Raw genomic sequence first — 15266 nt, forward strand, 5'->3', positions numbered from 1 at the left:
GAATAATATTATTTTTCCATAAATAATAAACAAAAATTTATGTAGACATATTAAAAGAAAATATAATAAAAATCAAAATATTATCCATAAATAATATAAATTATGAAGTACATTTCTCGATAAAGAAAGCAAATTCAATTAGAAATGTGCCAAAAATTAAATAAATTTTGTAAGCAATTTGACGGGTTAACATTATTTGATAGATTTATAAATTTCTAAATTTTATTGAACATGAAATAATATTAAATTGACATACCGTCATCGGTCTCCTAACTCATCACAACCCATCTGGCAAATACAAAAAATAAATAATTGTAACAGTTTATATATTTTAAAATTTGTATTTGAAAAAAGTAGATTAAAATTACTTACCGTGACTACAGAATATTCTGAAAAATTTGTTTGTAGACAACATTCAATGTTTTTATCTTCGGCTTCCCTTCTTTACCAGTTATTAGGATTTTTAATCCATATCTCGACTTAACTCTTGAAAGTGCAACTTTACCTTGCATTTTGTAAGCATTTTATAAATAATTTAAAAATTATGATAAATTTATTCTTTAAACAACGATAAATAATTTAAAAATAATATTAATAAACATTTTTGGATTTTGTAATATTTAAAGTAGTTATTATATAATTATATTCGAACACAGTTCATCAAGTAGAGGATAAAACTATTATAATTATCTTATATAAAATTTCGTTCATTTTATTTTATAGGTTATAAATATTAAAAGTAATAAATAAAACATTATTAGTCTTTCAATAATTTCGAGAATAGTTTCCATAAATTGTTATTTGATTCGTTAGATTATATGGCAAGTGATGTTAAACGTCAATAAGTTAAACAATTCTTCCATATTTGGAAAACATATATATATATATATAACAATGACAAATTAAATGGTAGAGTATGTAAACACATGTTTTCTACCAGCGTGAGTTAGAACACCGCCGTATTTAAGAATCATAAGGGCCTCTACAGGTCTTTATTCTTCGCCTTCACCATCCCACTTCAGCGGCTTCAGTTGAACCTTCCTGTATATCCCTGAAAAATTTCCTCCATGCGCCATTCCAAAAGGTTCTCTGCTGTGAGAAAATGACCTCATGAATTAAATAAAAAATGCATAATGCTAGCTTACTTATAAGTTCAACAAAAAAAAATGATATAAGATAGTATTACTAAATGATACTATGTAATATTTTCCCGGACAATATTCAACAAAGAGAGAGAAAGTACTAAAGAACCTTTTCAAGAACTGCTTTAACTTGGCGAAGCTTCTCAGCATGTTCAATCAAGGTTTTCTGGATCACTATCACTCTCACGACCTGGTCTACATATAAAAAAAGGAAGAACATATTGTCGTTACCAGTATTCAACACATGGAAAAGATAGACCAGACATGCTTTTTGGAGACAAGACACAAAGAGTTGAGTTCAGGGTTCTAAAGATGAGGAGCATTTGCGTCTAAACACATTTTTCTTAGCACACAAGCAGCATTGTCATAATACCTTAATAGTATGAGAGGAGAGATTTGTGAATAATACTTTAAAGAATGAAAAGAGAATGTTTGTATTTTAAGACATTGGGTGTCTCCTATATATATACAGTCGATTTATTCTCATATTAATGATTTTAATATTTTGCACATGAGAGTGCAAAATATTGGTCAATGCGTTTTCGATTAAACTCATAATTAAGCACACAAGCACCTTCAAGCTAGGTGACCGGCCCGCACCTTCAAGAGTTAGCTAGGTGACCGGCCCACACCTTCCTTAATAAGATCAAACTTAATTACAAGATCAGGCAGATTGTCTCATTCCTTATTGTCGTTACCAGTATTCAACACATGGAAAAGATAGACCAGGCATGCTTTTTGGAGACAAGACACAAAGAGTTGAGTTCAGGGTTCTAAAGATGAGGAGCATTTGCGTCTAAACACATTTTTCTTAGCACACAAGCAGCATTGTCGTAGTACCTTAATAGTATGAGAGGAGAGATTTGTGAATAATACTTTAAAGAATGAAAAGAGAATGTTTGTATTTTAAGACATTGAGTGTCTCCTATATATATACAGTCGATTTATTCTCATATTAATGATTTTAATATTTTGCACAATAAATAATAAAATCGTTTAAAGAAAGATATTAAATGTGTATTTTCAAAAAATGATTTGCATATGATATGATTTTAACTTGCGCAAGTAATCCATATTAGAAAGGTAAGTTATTAAAAACAAACAACCTAATTAGAAACATTAAAATATTTTGTAAGCAATATAATAAATATGATATCAACATGCGCAAGTTTACCGTTTGAATAATAAAGAAAGTTTTTAATATTTGTCTTAATTCTAAATCTTGCCCAAGGGTAAACTAAATCAATACAATTTAATGATTTCAACTTGTGTAAGTAATCCATATTGTGAATAAGTGATTTGCATATTTAATGATTTCAACTTGCGCAAGTAATCTATATTAGAAATGTAAGTTATTAAAAACAAATTTTGTCAATAAGTTATTTGCATATTTAATGATTTCAACTTAATCGATATTAAATGTGTATTGTCAAAAAAATGATTTGCATATGATATGATTTTAACTTGCGCAAGTAATACATATTAGAAAGGTAAGTTATTAAAAACAAATAACCTAATTAGAAACATTAAATTTTTTTGTAAGCAATATAATAAATATGATATCAACATGCGCAAGTTTACCGTTTGAATAATAAGGAAAGTTTTTAATATTTGTCTTAATTCTAAATCTTGCCCAAGGGTAAACTAAATCGATAAAATTGAATGATTTCAACTTGTGCAAGTAATCCATATTGTGAATAAGTGATTTGCATATTTAATGATTTCAACTTGCGCAAGTAATCTATATTAGAAAGGTAAGTTATTAAAAACAAATTTTGTCAATAAGTTATTTGCATATTTAATGATTTCAACTTACGCAAGTAATCCATATTAGAAAGTTAAGTTATTAAAAACAAACAACCTAATTAGTAGGGGTGGACACTTTACCCGATATCCGAAGTGGCACCCGAACCCGATCCGAAAAACCCGAACTGAAATCCGAACCGAAGTAGCAAAATACCCGCACGGGTATTGAATAAGAAGAGATTGGATACCCGAACCCGAACGGATAATACCCGAACCCGAATGGATATCCGAAGATAACCGAACATATGTATAATTAACCTTATATTTTTAGTTTACATCTCTCATTTTATATAAAATATTTATATTTATATTGATACTACACATACTTTAAGTTCATATGATATACATACAATTACGAAAAAAATGATTTGCTACTCACTTAAAATGCATGTCAAGTTTTTTATATAAAAAATTAACAAAAAGTTACATCCGAAATTTAAAAAAAAATAACTAAATTAATGTCTTTTTAGTTTTAAAATGTTATGTCCAAATCTATTAACTATTCAATCTATTAAAAATAAAAAATTAGTTAACTGAAAGTTATATTTTTAAATATAAGAAACTTGAGAATGAAAATTTTAATTTTTTTTTTAAATCTAAATATCCGAACCAGATCCGAAATAACCGAATCCGAACTAAAAATACCCGAACCTGTCCCGAAGTACAGAAATACCCGAACGGGTTCTACACCTCTATACCGAAATACCCGAAAATCTGAAATACCCGATCCGAACCCGAACGGGTACCCAAGGCTAAACTAAATCGATAATTATTATCCCCTATATATATATGGGCTTAACGAAATCGACAATAGTTTTGGGCTTGTCTACATAAGCGATTGATTAAAATAAATGAAAAAGAAAAATTCAAAAGAATCAGCCAATAGAATTATAACGTTTTTCCTGAAAAGCTCTATATAGAATTATGAGTGCCACCTCAGCAGAAATCACTAAAGTGACTTTTCTTTTAATGTATAGGGGGATTAGTTTCGGAAGGCTTAGTGGATCAGTGCCTTAATTTGATTCTTAATACTATATAGTAGCCAATGAAAGTTTTTCTGTGAAAATGATGTTGAATTAGATCTATAGAATAAAACCAATAGCAATATAGCATACAATCATATGGAGTTATATAAATGTGAATAAGCGATAGTATCGTCTTCATATCATTGTACCGAACTCTTTATTTTCATAATCACTGATTTAATATAAGTAAGACTACGAACCCCGAATATTAATAACTAATGGATCATGAAAGAAAAAAATGAAAACATGTAAATAAATAAATATGTGGAGGTATTTTAAAGGTGGGAAAGTGGAGATATTGGGTTATAAATGCATCAATATATGTTTTCATATAGTTGAAGCTTATAATAGGTGAACGATCGCACTTTAATTTCTAGTGCAGTCAGAATTTTTTTCTGCTTGCTATAGGAATTTCCAATGAAGATAGCATACTCCACGATGACGACTTAGGGGTCAACTGGGTTTACGCTATCACCCGCAAGAATAGTAACAGTTTTTGGTAATTTCTAGTGTTGTAGCTAGCGTTTTCAATTACGGTAAAATAAATAAAACTATTTATTTAAACACCTATATAAATATAAAAATAAAATATTTAGTTTATTTTTTTGAAATTAAAATAATATATATTCTAATATATATATATATATTATATTTGGTAAAAGCTTTTAGATATTAATATATATATACGCATATATTTATAAAACCACAAATAATTTTTAAAAATTAATACTATGATTTTATAATTAAAATAATATGATTTTATATTTATAATTATATAAAATGTTAATATTGTTAATTTGTTATTTGACCGTTGACATTTGGTAGTCAACCAATCATAATTATCTCGTAAAAGTTTCTAACCGTTGTACCGGTTCCAACCACCCGCATTCGTAAACTCTCAAACCGCTGCGTTTACATCAGTGATTTTATAGCACTTAGAAAGTTATGATTTTTAAAATCATCCACAACTTTTTTTTTATTCTTCTCATCATTATCCACGCATATACATTTCATTTTTTTTTTTTTTGGTATGAATGTTATTACATTTCATTATGTTTGTACATCATATCAATAATTGTGTTAATAAAAATGTATTGATATATATATTTGTACGAGGGATATCACATTATGTATACAAGCTATAAATATGTTATTGCATCTAATTAAATGGTCTACAAATTTACTTGCTTAATTTCCCGCGTGATCCTATAATATTGTTCTTACTGGCCAGAATCTAATCACTTCAGGAATTTTAAAAATAATTTTCTTAAAAGTCTTCTCAAGGCAATGTAAGTCCGCCAATTGTTTTAGCAGATTCTTACATGAAAATAAATCGACTAAAATAGGATTTCCCCATTATAACTTTAAGAAGTAATTTTTCAATCTTTTCAGATAATTATATTTTTGTGGAAACAACTTATATATACTTCAACTGTTTATATAAAATTGTGGAGTCTTTTTTTTCATTTATGCTGTGAAATGATGGTCGAACCGTATGCTGATCAACTTCAGCAGTCAGGTCAGGTCGAACTGGGGGTTGGAAAAGGTGGTAAAGGATTTACCACTCTTTTGGTGTTGGCATAACCGCCTTTCTACCGGTGACATAGTGTGTTTCTCATGTAATGACCTCGGTTACTAACGGTGGCATGGATATTTTTTTTTTTTTTTTGAGAAAGGGCTTCGGCATTGATTATCTTAATTCGATACTTTTGTATTTTCTTCCCCTTCATTTAATTAGACTATATTAAGCGTGGAATGATATACAAGAATAGAAATAAATCATGTAGCGGTGAATTTGTATTTGGTGCATTAGCCACGAATGGTCACTAGGAAATGTTTGGACCCACTCACTATAAATTTCAGGACCCAATTATCAAATAATATCGCGTTTCTATCTCGATATTTTCAATGTTGTTGGACAAAAATTAAATAAATATAAGAGGTTAAATGATTTGTCCCGCCCGCTTTGTCCCGCCCCGCCGCGGTACAGTGTCAATGCGGGTCTTAGCGGTACATGTCCGCGCGGGATGCGGTTCCTAGAAGTGCTGCCCAATCCCGACCCGCGACTTGCACAAGCCTTGGCGGTACAGGCCCGCGGGTCTCCGATCTTTGTTTTACCCGAGCCAAGAGAAGGATTCAACGCCGATTTGGTTAATGCCTTCTTCTTCTTCTTCAATGGTGAATCATAGCTTAGAGTTCCAGAGAAGCTTCTGTTAACCCTTTTGAGAGGTGCAACTGTAGTAGGCTTGTCTTTAGGTTCATGTTTGCATGTCAGTTCACGTGAACATTGCATGCCAAACACCAACATAAAAATAATGCATATTAGTATATGGAATCAATGTTTTACAGAAGAGACAGAACATTATTTTCATGTTCTTTCTTTGGAGGCATAGTATGTTGGAACAAGAAATGCTCTGATACCACTTTCTTACGATTTTGTACTCTGTTCTTGTAAACAATGAATTCAGAAAAGAGATATATTGTATTTATTGATAAAACCGTTACACTTAGAGACTTAAGCATTATAAGAAATTATTTACTTATTTCCCATTGGTGAGAGACTTAAGCATTATAAGAAATTTTTATTATCTAAATTATTAGACTAAAAGATCAAGTCTCGTACAGTAAGTTTAGTCTAAATTATTAGGTATTTTTTGCGATTACTTAAAACATTGTAGTGACCATGCAGACCGTGCAATATACATGATAAATCAAAAACGATTAAACTCTCTTTTAGCTATTGCATCAGGCACTTGAACACCAGAGTAAGAAAAGTCTTGATCGTATTGTTGTTCTCCGAACCATTTGATTTCACCCACATTGAAAAAGAAACTAAATATGAGAGAGTGAAACAACAAAACCTAGAAAGTTATATAATAAAAGATATAACTGCTCACAACAGAGCGTTAGTGTATTCAGGTAAGGTTGGACATCAGCTTCAGGTTCCTTTGTTTTCTTCAGTAATATCCTGCAGATTGCTTAAAATTATCATACAATAATCTATTTTTAAAACAAAAATATTGTTGTAAACTTAAATCGACTCTAGCAAAAATCTTATATATGAGATTTGACTCAAATGGTATAACATATGAGTTTTACCTGTCCCCACTTTAGACTCTCATCTCAATATACTAAGTAGCATTTATCTTAATACTGTACCACCAATGAATTTCCCTCCATATGTAGCTTCACACGTTTTCTGAAGCAGAACATTTAGTAATCCTTTTATGTGTTGCAATCTCTTGACTGCAATACAGAAACTGTGACCAAAGCTCCTCCTGCTTATTGCCAACACTATTTACAGACGCAACTCAGCTTTTAAAAACTTTGACTTTAAATCATCATCTGCATTTGTTTGAGCCACTGTCAGATGGATCCACACAAGGTGCAAACGGAGTGAGCATAAACAACATCAAAACAGTCATCCAGATTCTTCGAGATAATGTGAAGCAGCTCTTCAGGGAGAAGAGACCAGTCTGGTACGGATGATGGAGACAGAGACGTACGATGATCATACGATGATGGAGATAGAGACCAGTCTTTGCAGATCCCTGCGCGTCCCGCGGGTCCCGCGGGATACACCGAACCCATCCCGCTTCTGGCCTAATCCCGCACAAGCTCATCCCGCGAGGCCCGCTAAAAATTCGGACCTGGATCTTAGTAACCAATCCCGCCCCGCAACAGGTCCAAATGGGCTGGACCCGCGGGCAGGTTCAAATTTTGCCACTAGTTAAATCTGTTGGACAAAAATTAAATAAACTAAACGCGGGTTCATGGGTTTTCTAGTAGAGTATATACGTATATTTTGTGTGTATCTCTATGAGCATGTATATGTCAAAGTGAATAATGACAAATATCCGATTTGCCATACAAAATCATCAAATGGTTGTTTTTTCTTAGATTCTCTATTATTTTTAAGATGTTTAACAACGAATGAAAGAATAATAGATTTGACATATATTTTGTATCACGCACATTCGATAAGAATCTTAGTGTTATTGATGGTCAGATACATCTTTCTAGAATTCTTGTAATAAGGCTATAATCTACTTTTCATCCTACGGTCAATTTGATATCTCAAAAAGAATTGAAAGAATTGTCGACTTGTCATACTTATGTTGACAATACGATATGGCTAGTATAATTAAACGCTAATGAAAATATTCTCTATAATATATTCTGTTAAACTTCAAACAATTTTAAAATATTACTGAAATATAAATTACAAGAATCAGTCCATTGATCGCTTATAAAGGAAAACGAACGAGGGGCGAAATTATATTTATTTAGGTCAGGTCGCTTAGCTAGGAAGTTGAAACAATGTCAGAGGCATAAATGGATCGTTTGTACTTGGCGCTCAAACTTATCCTGGCCTATTAGTTAAAAGATAATTCTTTTTTTGTTTGTTAGATACTTTTTTTTTATAAAACTTTAACTTAATAAATACCAATGTGTTTGTCACTTGTTTCTGATTGTGGGGAATCACCTTATGTGTTACCTAACGAAGTTATCAACTTCTTAAATAAAAACTTACATATCACATGACAATATGTTATAAGCTATATACTTTATAGGGTATTTAAGTGTATAATCCCTCAATAACTCGTGAAACCACCGATTGTTCAAACGGTCTACGAGACTACGAGTATGTACCAATCTTGCAACTTCTGCCTATATATCAATTACGATCATAATTGAAAATTGATTATATATATTATATAATATGTTCACACTATAATCCATAGGACCCGCTTGTCCATGATTCGTTATTTTTCTAACTCTCCAACATTATAAAACCCTCCCACTTCCTCCCACTAACTTCAAACTAATTTCTACCCACAAATACAACTATACAAGCTCTTTGATATTCATCTCTCACTCTTGTAAACCAAATCCAAACAATGACTCCGGCGGAAATCACCGGGTATTATCAATATCTATCGCCGGAAAAATTATCAACAATCCCGGCGGAATTCAACATGCTTAACATGCCCACATCTCCAATATCTTCCTCTTCATTAAACTACCTAAACGATCTCATCATCAACAACAACTATTCCTTATCATCCAACGGTCAAGATCTCATGATGAGCAACAACTCAACTTCTGACGAAGATTATCATCAACATCATCAGAGCATCACCGCACTCGACGAGAGGAAACAAAGGAGAATGCTTTCAAACAGAGAATCTGCGAGGAGATCTAGGATGAGGAAACAGAGACATCTTGACGAACTCTGGTCTCAGGTGATAAGGCTTCGCAACGAGAACAACCGTCTTATCGAGAAGCTGATCCGCGTATCAGATACTCAAGATAACGTATTGAAAGAGAACTCTAAACTCAAAGAAGAAGTTTCTGATCTTCGACAGCTTGTATCTGAACTAAAACCCAACAAGAACAACAGTTTTCTAAGAGAGTTTGAAGAAGTTTAGTATTTCTTCAAAATAAATCGGCGGGGCAGAGCTATGGGGGTTTGTGTTATCATATTGGGTTCTGGTTGGTTCTCGAATGTAAGGTTGGTAAGGATCATATATCACAACTTGTCGCCACGTAACAAAGTTAGAAACTATGTTTATCTTACGTATTAAGACTTTTTATATTCAGCAGTATCCCCATAAAATAACATTTGAAGTATATTTCTGAATTCAATACTCTGAACACATAAGAGACTTCTGAAAATGAAATGAACAATGAAAGACACAATGGTGATCGATGAAACTTTACAATCTAGTTTTTTACACTAATATTGCCGTCATGTAAGTAGTGTGTATGTTATGATGAGATGAAAATTAATAAATAAAAAGATGACAAAAGTAGTGTCATAAAATGTTGATCAATTATGACGACCTATATTAACACATTTAATTGAGAGGTTGTACGCCGCATAAATACACTTGCACTCAACATCATTAAAACATATATGGCAAACAAGAAAAAAACCAAAAATATTGCTAAAAATGGTGGCACTTTTTTTTTGCGATTTAATCAAATACTTAAATCTTTTTTTTTTCTGAAAAAGAAAATACTTAAATCATTAGATTATTTATTTTCTCATAGCTAGGATCCACTTTCTCTCCGAAACTTTGTTCATCCAGTTTAAAGCATCACTCCGAGTGTGACATGTCCACCAAGAATGTTATCTTGAATTTCACCTGGCGCATTACTATTATGTAAAATTTAAACATTTTATTATTGTTTTCCTAATACTTTTGACCTACTTTCTATTCTTTTTTTTTTTACTTTTGACCTACTTCAACACACATATGGTTAACGATAGTCTTGGTTTATAAACTGCATGAACTTTCAACCACAAGTTCACATACTTTTTTTTTATTCCTCTTACATTTATGCTATATCCGTTCTCCTACTTGAAACCACAGTTTAGGATTTCGTCGAATTATCTACAGGAAATTAGTATATAAAATAAGAATATTTATGAACCCGTTTGGACCTAGACACAGTAGACGCCATGATCCTTTCTATCTAAAACGTTGGTTAATGTTGAAAATTATTCTAAAAAAGTAATTAATTTTGCTACGCAAGAAAACGAATTGTAGAACAATATTCTATGTGTCTATATACCCCAAGTGAATTTTTTATTGGCCACGAAAGAAATTCGTCAAGTTGCGACCCATTAAGTTGTCCAACATAATGTTTCTTCAATTAGATATTGATAATTGTTGCGCGGAAGGAGTTTTCTTTCTCTCTACGAGAGAAACTCCTACGTAGATCTTGGATTAAAACTTTTTTTGTTTGTAACATATTTTTCGGATTAGCCGATTAAGTTTTCGCTTAGGCGATGTTTCTTTTCAAGATGGCGATTTTATTGTGTTCTTTGATCCATAACATAACTTTGCTTCAATTTCTTTTCTATCTTTCTCTGTCTTTTTGGATCGTTTAATAAAATTTGAGTTTAGCTTTCCACTTCGTTCGTAATGTTTATCCCGTAGAATTCTGGGTAAAGTTCTTTTATTCATCATTCACTCTGATCTCTGATCTCTTATCTAGGAGAATGAATCTTCGCACTTTAATCTGACATCAAGCGGAGCTTCTCTGATGGAAGAAAGATGAATTTTGATGGATGCTTCGAATCGAGAATGGAGAGGATTCAGAAGATCTGGCGTTCTAAGGGCGGGTCCAACAAAGGATCTTATCTCATCTCGGATTGAGCTTCCTCTGGTATAATTTCGGTGATTCAAAATTCCTTTGCTCAAGTATTCACGGTTAAGTGGAAGGCATTTGGTGTCTGGAGATCTTGCGGCGGAGAGATAGGCGTCGTTGGGAAAGTTGGACGGTGGAAAGATTCTACGGTGCGGCCGAGAATGCCGTTCAACGCATGGAAGACACATGTCCAAGTGATGCGGATTCAGATGGATAGTTCACTAACATGTGGTCTAACATCCAGATGTTTCTACAATTGGGTTTGTAATGTTTTAGTTTTACTGGACCTCTCTACTCTTGTATTTCTGGTACCAAATGTATTTTAGCTCAATGGACTTAATCAATGGAAAACTCAGTTGACCAAAAAAAAATATAATATTGATAATTGCTTGATATAATTTTCCGTGAGTTTATAAAAAGCATATGATTGATGAGTTAAATTTGAAAATGAAGGAAATTTATTTATGAAAAGAAACACAAGAAGACAAAAAAATTGTGGACGCTCTGGTGATAGTGCCTGCAAATAATATGAGAGACTTACGGAATGAGACACTTTTTTCTCTTTTTTTACTTCATTAGACACATCTCACTTGAGGGACACTTCTTCCTCTCCCTTCCTATGTGTTTTGACTCATATACCCTTTTGCTTTGGTTAGTGATGAGTTAGTTTTATTATATAAAATTACTGTCAGCTTTGTGGGGACCAAAAGAGGAGCAACGTGTTTCCTTAAAAGAGAGAATGTATATACTTTGACTCTTTTTATATGTAGCAAAAGAGTATTTTATACTAAAAGTAACTTTTTAAATTTCTCAACATATTATATGTGTCATTATTTTATATCATACTGTATAAATAAATATATAAAAACATAAAATAAATTATTAAAATTTTTCTTTATATTTTGATATCTATATGTATATATATGTATTTTAATATTTATCAAAATTAAATTTAAATTACATACTGTCTATTTTGATACTTGTGGACACATTTTTGTGGATACATTGTTGATGGACACATTTAAAATAGTCATGGACATGTATTTGTGGATAGCTTTTTGGTATTTTGTAGATACATTTTTGATGGATAAATTCAAAATATCCACTGAATGGCAGAGACATTTAGTGTACAAAATTTTATGGACAAGATTTTATGGACAAAAATCTCAATCTTACAAATTTTATGTATAAAATTTTGTGGACAAGATTTTTGTGGACAAAGTTTGTAGACAAATCATACAAAGTTCAAAGAACCAGTCCCTGATTCGACGCCTTTAAAAGAGACCTTAACAAATTGATAGAAGCTTGTAAGACTTAATGACTGCTTCAAGCTGAGCCTGAAGATGTTCCAGCATGTAAAGTCCAAACATATTTAAAGCATATCCTAAATCCAATTAACCAAACAAAGATAGCATGTTCAATAAACAGATGAAGCCAATTTTAATAATCATGAGGAAGGGTTTATAATCAACAAGCAAGAGCTTACATCATCCGTAAAATCTCTAATAGACACATCAGAAAACATAATCACAAAACATAATAGGCACGAGAGCTTGTCATCGTCTTTTCCACAACGGAGGTGGGACCTGCTCGTCGTCGCGTCCTCTCCATACCGGATCTCGAATCTGTTGGCCGTCCTGTCGTCCTCTCCACAACGGAAGTCGGACCTGGTTGCCGTCGCGTTGTCCTGTCCATACCGGAGCTCTCGGATCTGCTCGTCAGCTCTCATGTCCACAAAATCTCAGAGATTCGATTCAATTGAAAAAGTACAACACAAACAATTAAAAAAAGAAAAAATATAAAAAAGGTTAGGGGTTTCAAGGAGAAAGGTATTGAAATCGGGCGACGGAGAATGAAGGAGAAAGGTGATGAGATATGAAGAGATAGATACGAGATTATACAGTCACAACCGCTGTGAGCCTTCTGGATTCATGGTGTTTTACAGAGAAATTGAAGACGAAGAAGAAAAGATTTAGCAGAATTATGGTTAGTAAACGAAGGGGCTGGGAAATTGGGAAAATTAGATCTGAATTTCAAAAAGTAAAGCCAGAGAGAAAATAAATGATGGTTTCCGAAAACTCAAAAATAAAGAAACTGATTTGTTGAACTATTTTTAAAAATATGGAAAGTGACAGCTTAGTTAGTGAGGAGAGAGTTTAGTTAGTTTGAGGGCATGTAGGACATTACACAATAAAGAAGTGTGCCTCCAGCAACAAGTGTCCTTTTGTGTAAATTGAAAGACAAAAAGTGTCTTAGAGAGTAAAAAATTCAAATAATATTGAAGCATAGATCGTTCTCCAGACTACTAAAAGCATATTAAATTATTAATGCGTTACGTTCCGGGAGCTTTCTAGAACTTGTGGAACGACCAACAAAATAAAACGATGATAGTATGTTGTTTGCTCTTTTCATAAATTTATTTGGTAAAAAAATATCATTTTTAAAAAAGTATTAAGTTTTCTTTGGGTATTCTATTATTCCAATTTGAGGTGGTCCAAATCAGACCCGACTCAAAGTTTGCAAAAACCCTATACTGTAAATTGTTTTGTTTAAAATAATAAAAAACCAATTAAATCTTGTTAGAGAAGTGACCTATAAAAATAAATGGGTTTTACAAAGACGGTAAAAACACATGCAGATTTATCTTTCTATCCTAGCTCTGTGCATACATATGATGATAATAACATTTTTTAAAAGAAATTTAGGACCCTAGAGCTTAAAGAAATGTATGTATATATGTTGGTTACTAACATTTTCAAAAGAAAATTAGGGCTCTAAAGCTTAAGAAAATTCAAGAAAAAAAATATGAGACCCTGTGCTTTTGCACCTCTAGCACACGTGTAGAGCCGGGTCTGGTCTGAGTAATCAAAATGGAATAGAACAACCAATAAAACAAAGGTTTCTGTAAAATGATCGAGCAGCCCTAGCTAAAGAAACAGCAATATCATGTTGCGCTCTTGGAATGTAGGAGATTTTGAAGTCCACAAAGCATATTTGAAGTGGTTGAATAACCTCTCTCTGTTGTTCAAAAAAAAAAGAATAACCTCCATCTGTGTTGAGAAGTTTGGCCAAGACTGTGAATCTTTAATCATTGCAATCAGGTCCCTACAATCTATCCCAAAATTATGACAGATCGAATGTTGAAGCATGCTCTCCATTGCCCACCTTAGCACCACCACTTCCATTGAATGTGATGTAGAGGTCTATGAACCATCCACTATACGAATATTATACAAGCTTAAGACTTGTGGTTCTTCGAGTGCATGTGTGTACCTGTTAGGGGGGGAAGGTATTGTATCATTTGCATTGTACCAAGCTTGACATTCATTCTCTGCATACCTGGCAAATTTTAGTGGGTCTTTATACATGTGAACAGCTTATCATTCATACCCTTCCAAATATCTTATATCTTATATATATATATAAAGTAGACTTGTGCTCTCTCCACGGACTGCCACGTCAACAGGAGAATGTGGGCAATTAATGACACATGGCACTCCTAAATAAAGCTTCCAATGTTGTTTTTGCTGTGTTGTGTTGATTGGGCCAAGTTTTGGTACGACACTTAATAAGCAATCTATTATGGGCCCACTTCTATTCTCCGAGTCTTCGTCTTCTCGATTTCCCTTGCTCCCATGGGTGTTCCTCTGTCAAACGTTACTTCTTTTAATTGATTCACGCCTTAAAGCGAGTACTTTACTTCTTCCGGCCTCTAAACCCACTACGCCGGCTTCAATGATCCGTCTTCAACATCGATTTCATTACCCCTAATTCTTCATACTATAAATAAGTCATGAAGCCCTCTCCATATTGCAGTGCTTCATCTTATTTTTTTGATGGTTTCCTTACAAACTTTGATTGCATGAAATTATAAGAAATTTATATCCAGAAAGAAATCGTGAGAAAATAATATTTGCTTGTCGTTTTGTGTGCTTGACTGTGTTTATAGATATGAATGTGCTTATAAGTGCGATGCTATGATCTTCAGGTACCATGGCTCCACTCTGATATCAGCAAGTTTTTCAGGGTAAGAAAAAATACACTTCCTCACTAAAAAAGTGCCAAAGATTCTCCTTTTCTTTTTTTGGTAACAAATGTAATCCATTTTTTCAGCCTTCCAGCACTGCACTTT

The 15266-nt window shown here is 32.7% G+C and overlaps 1 protein-coding gene across 1 annotated transcript; it reads left to right on the forward strand.

Annotated features, from left to right (window-relative positions):
* Positions 1-6403: 6403 nt before the first annotated feature.
* Positions 6404-11492, forward strand: LOC106444291 (basic leucine zipper 43-like). Its single transcript, XM_048740735.1, has one exon. The coding sequence runs from the start codon at positions 8875-8877 to the stop codon at positions 9403-9405; it is 531 nt and encodes a 176-aa protein (XP_048596692.1). The 5' UTR covers positions 6404-8874; the 3' UTR covers positions 9406-11492.
* Positions 11493-15266: the final 3774 nt, after the last annotated feature.

The sequence above is a fragment of the Brassica napus genome, chromosome A9, assembly GCF_020379485.1.
Source record: "Brassica napus cultivar Da-Ae chromosome A9, Da-Ae, whole genome shotgun sequence".
Taxonomy (NCBI): domain Eukaryota; kingdom Viridiplantae; phylum Streptophyta; class Magnoliopsida; order Brassicales; family Brassicaceae; genus Brassica; species Brassica napus.

Bases quoted from the DNA above. Each gene is read 5' to 3' on its own strand.
- LOC106444291 (XM_048740735.1), top strand. From the start codon at position 8,875: ATGACTCCGGCGGAAATCACCGGGTATTATCAATATCTATCGCCGGAA.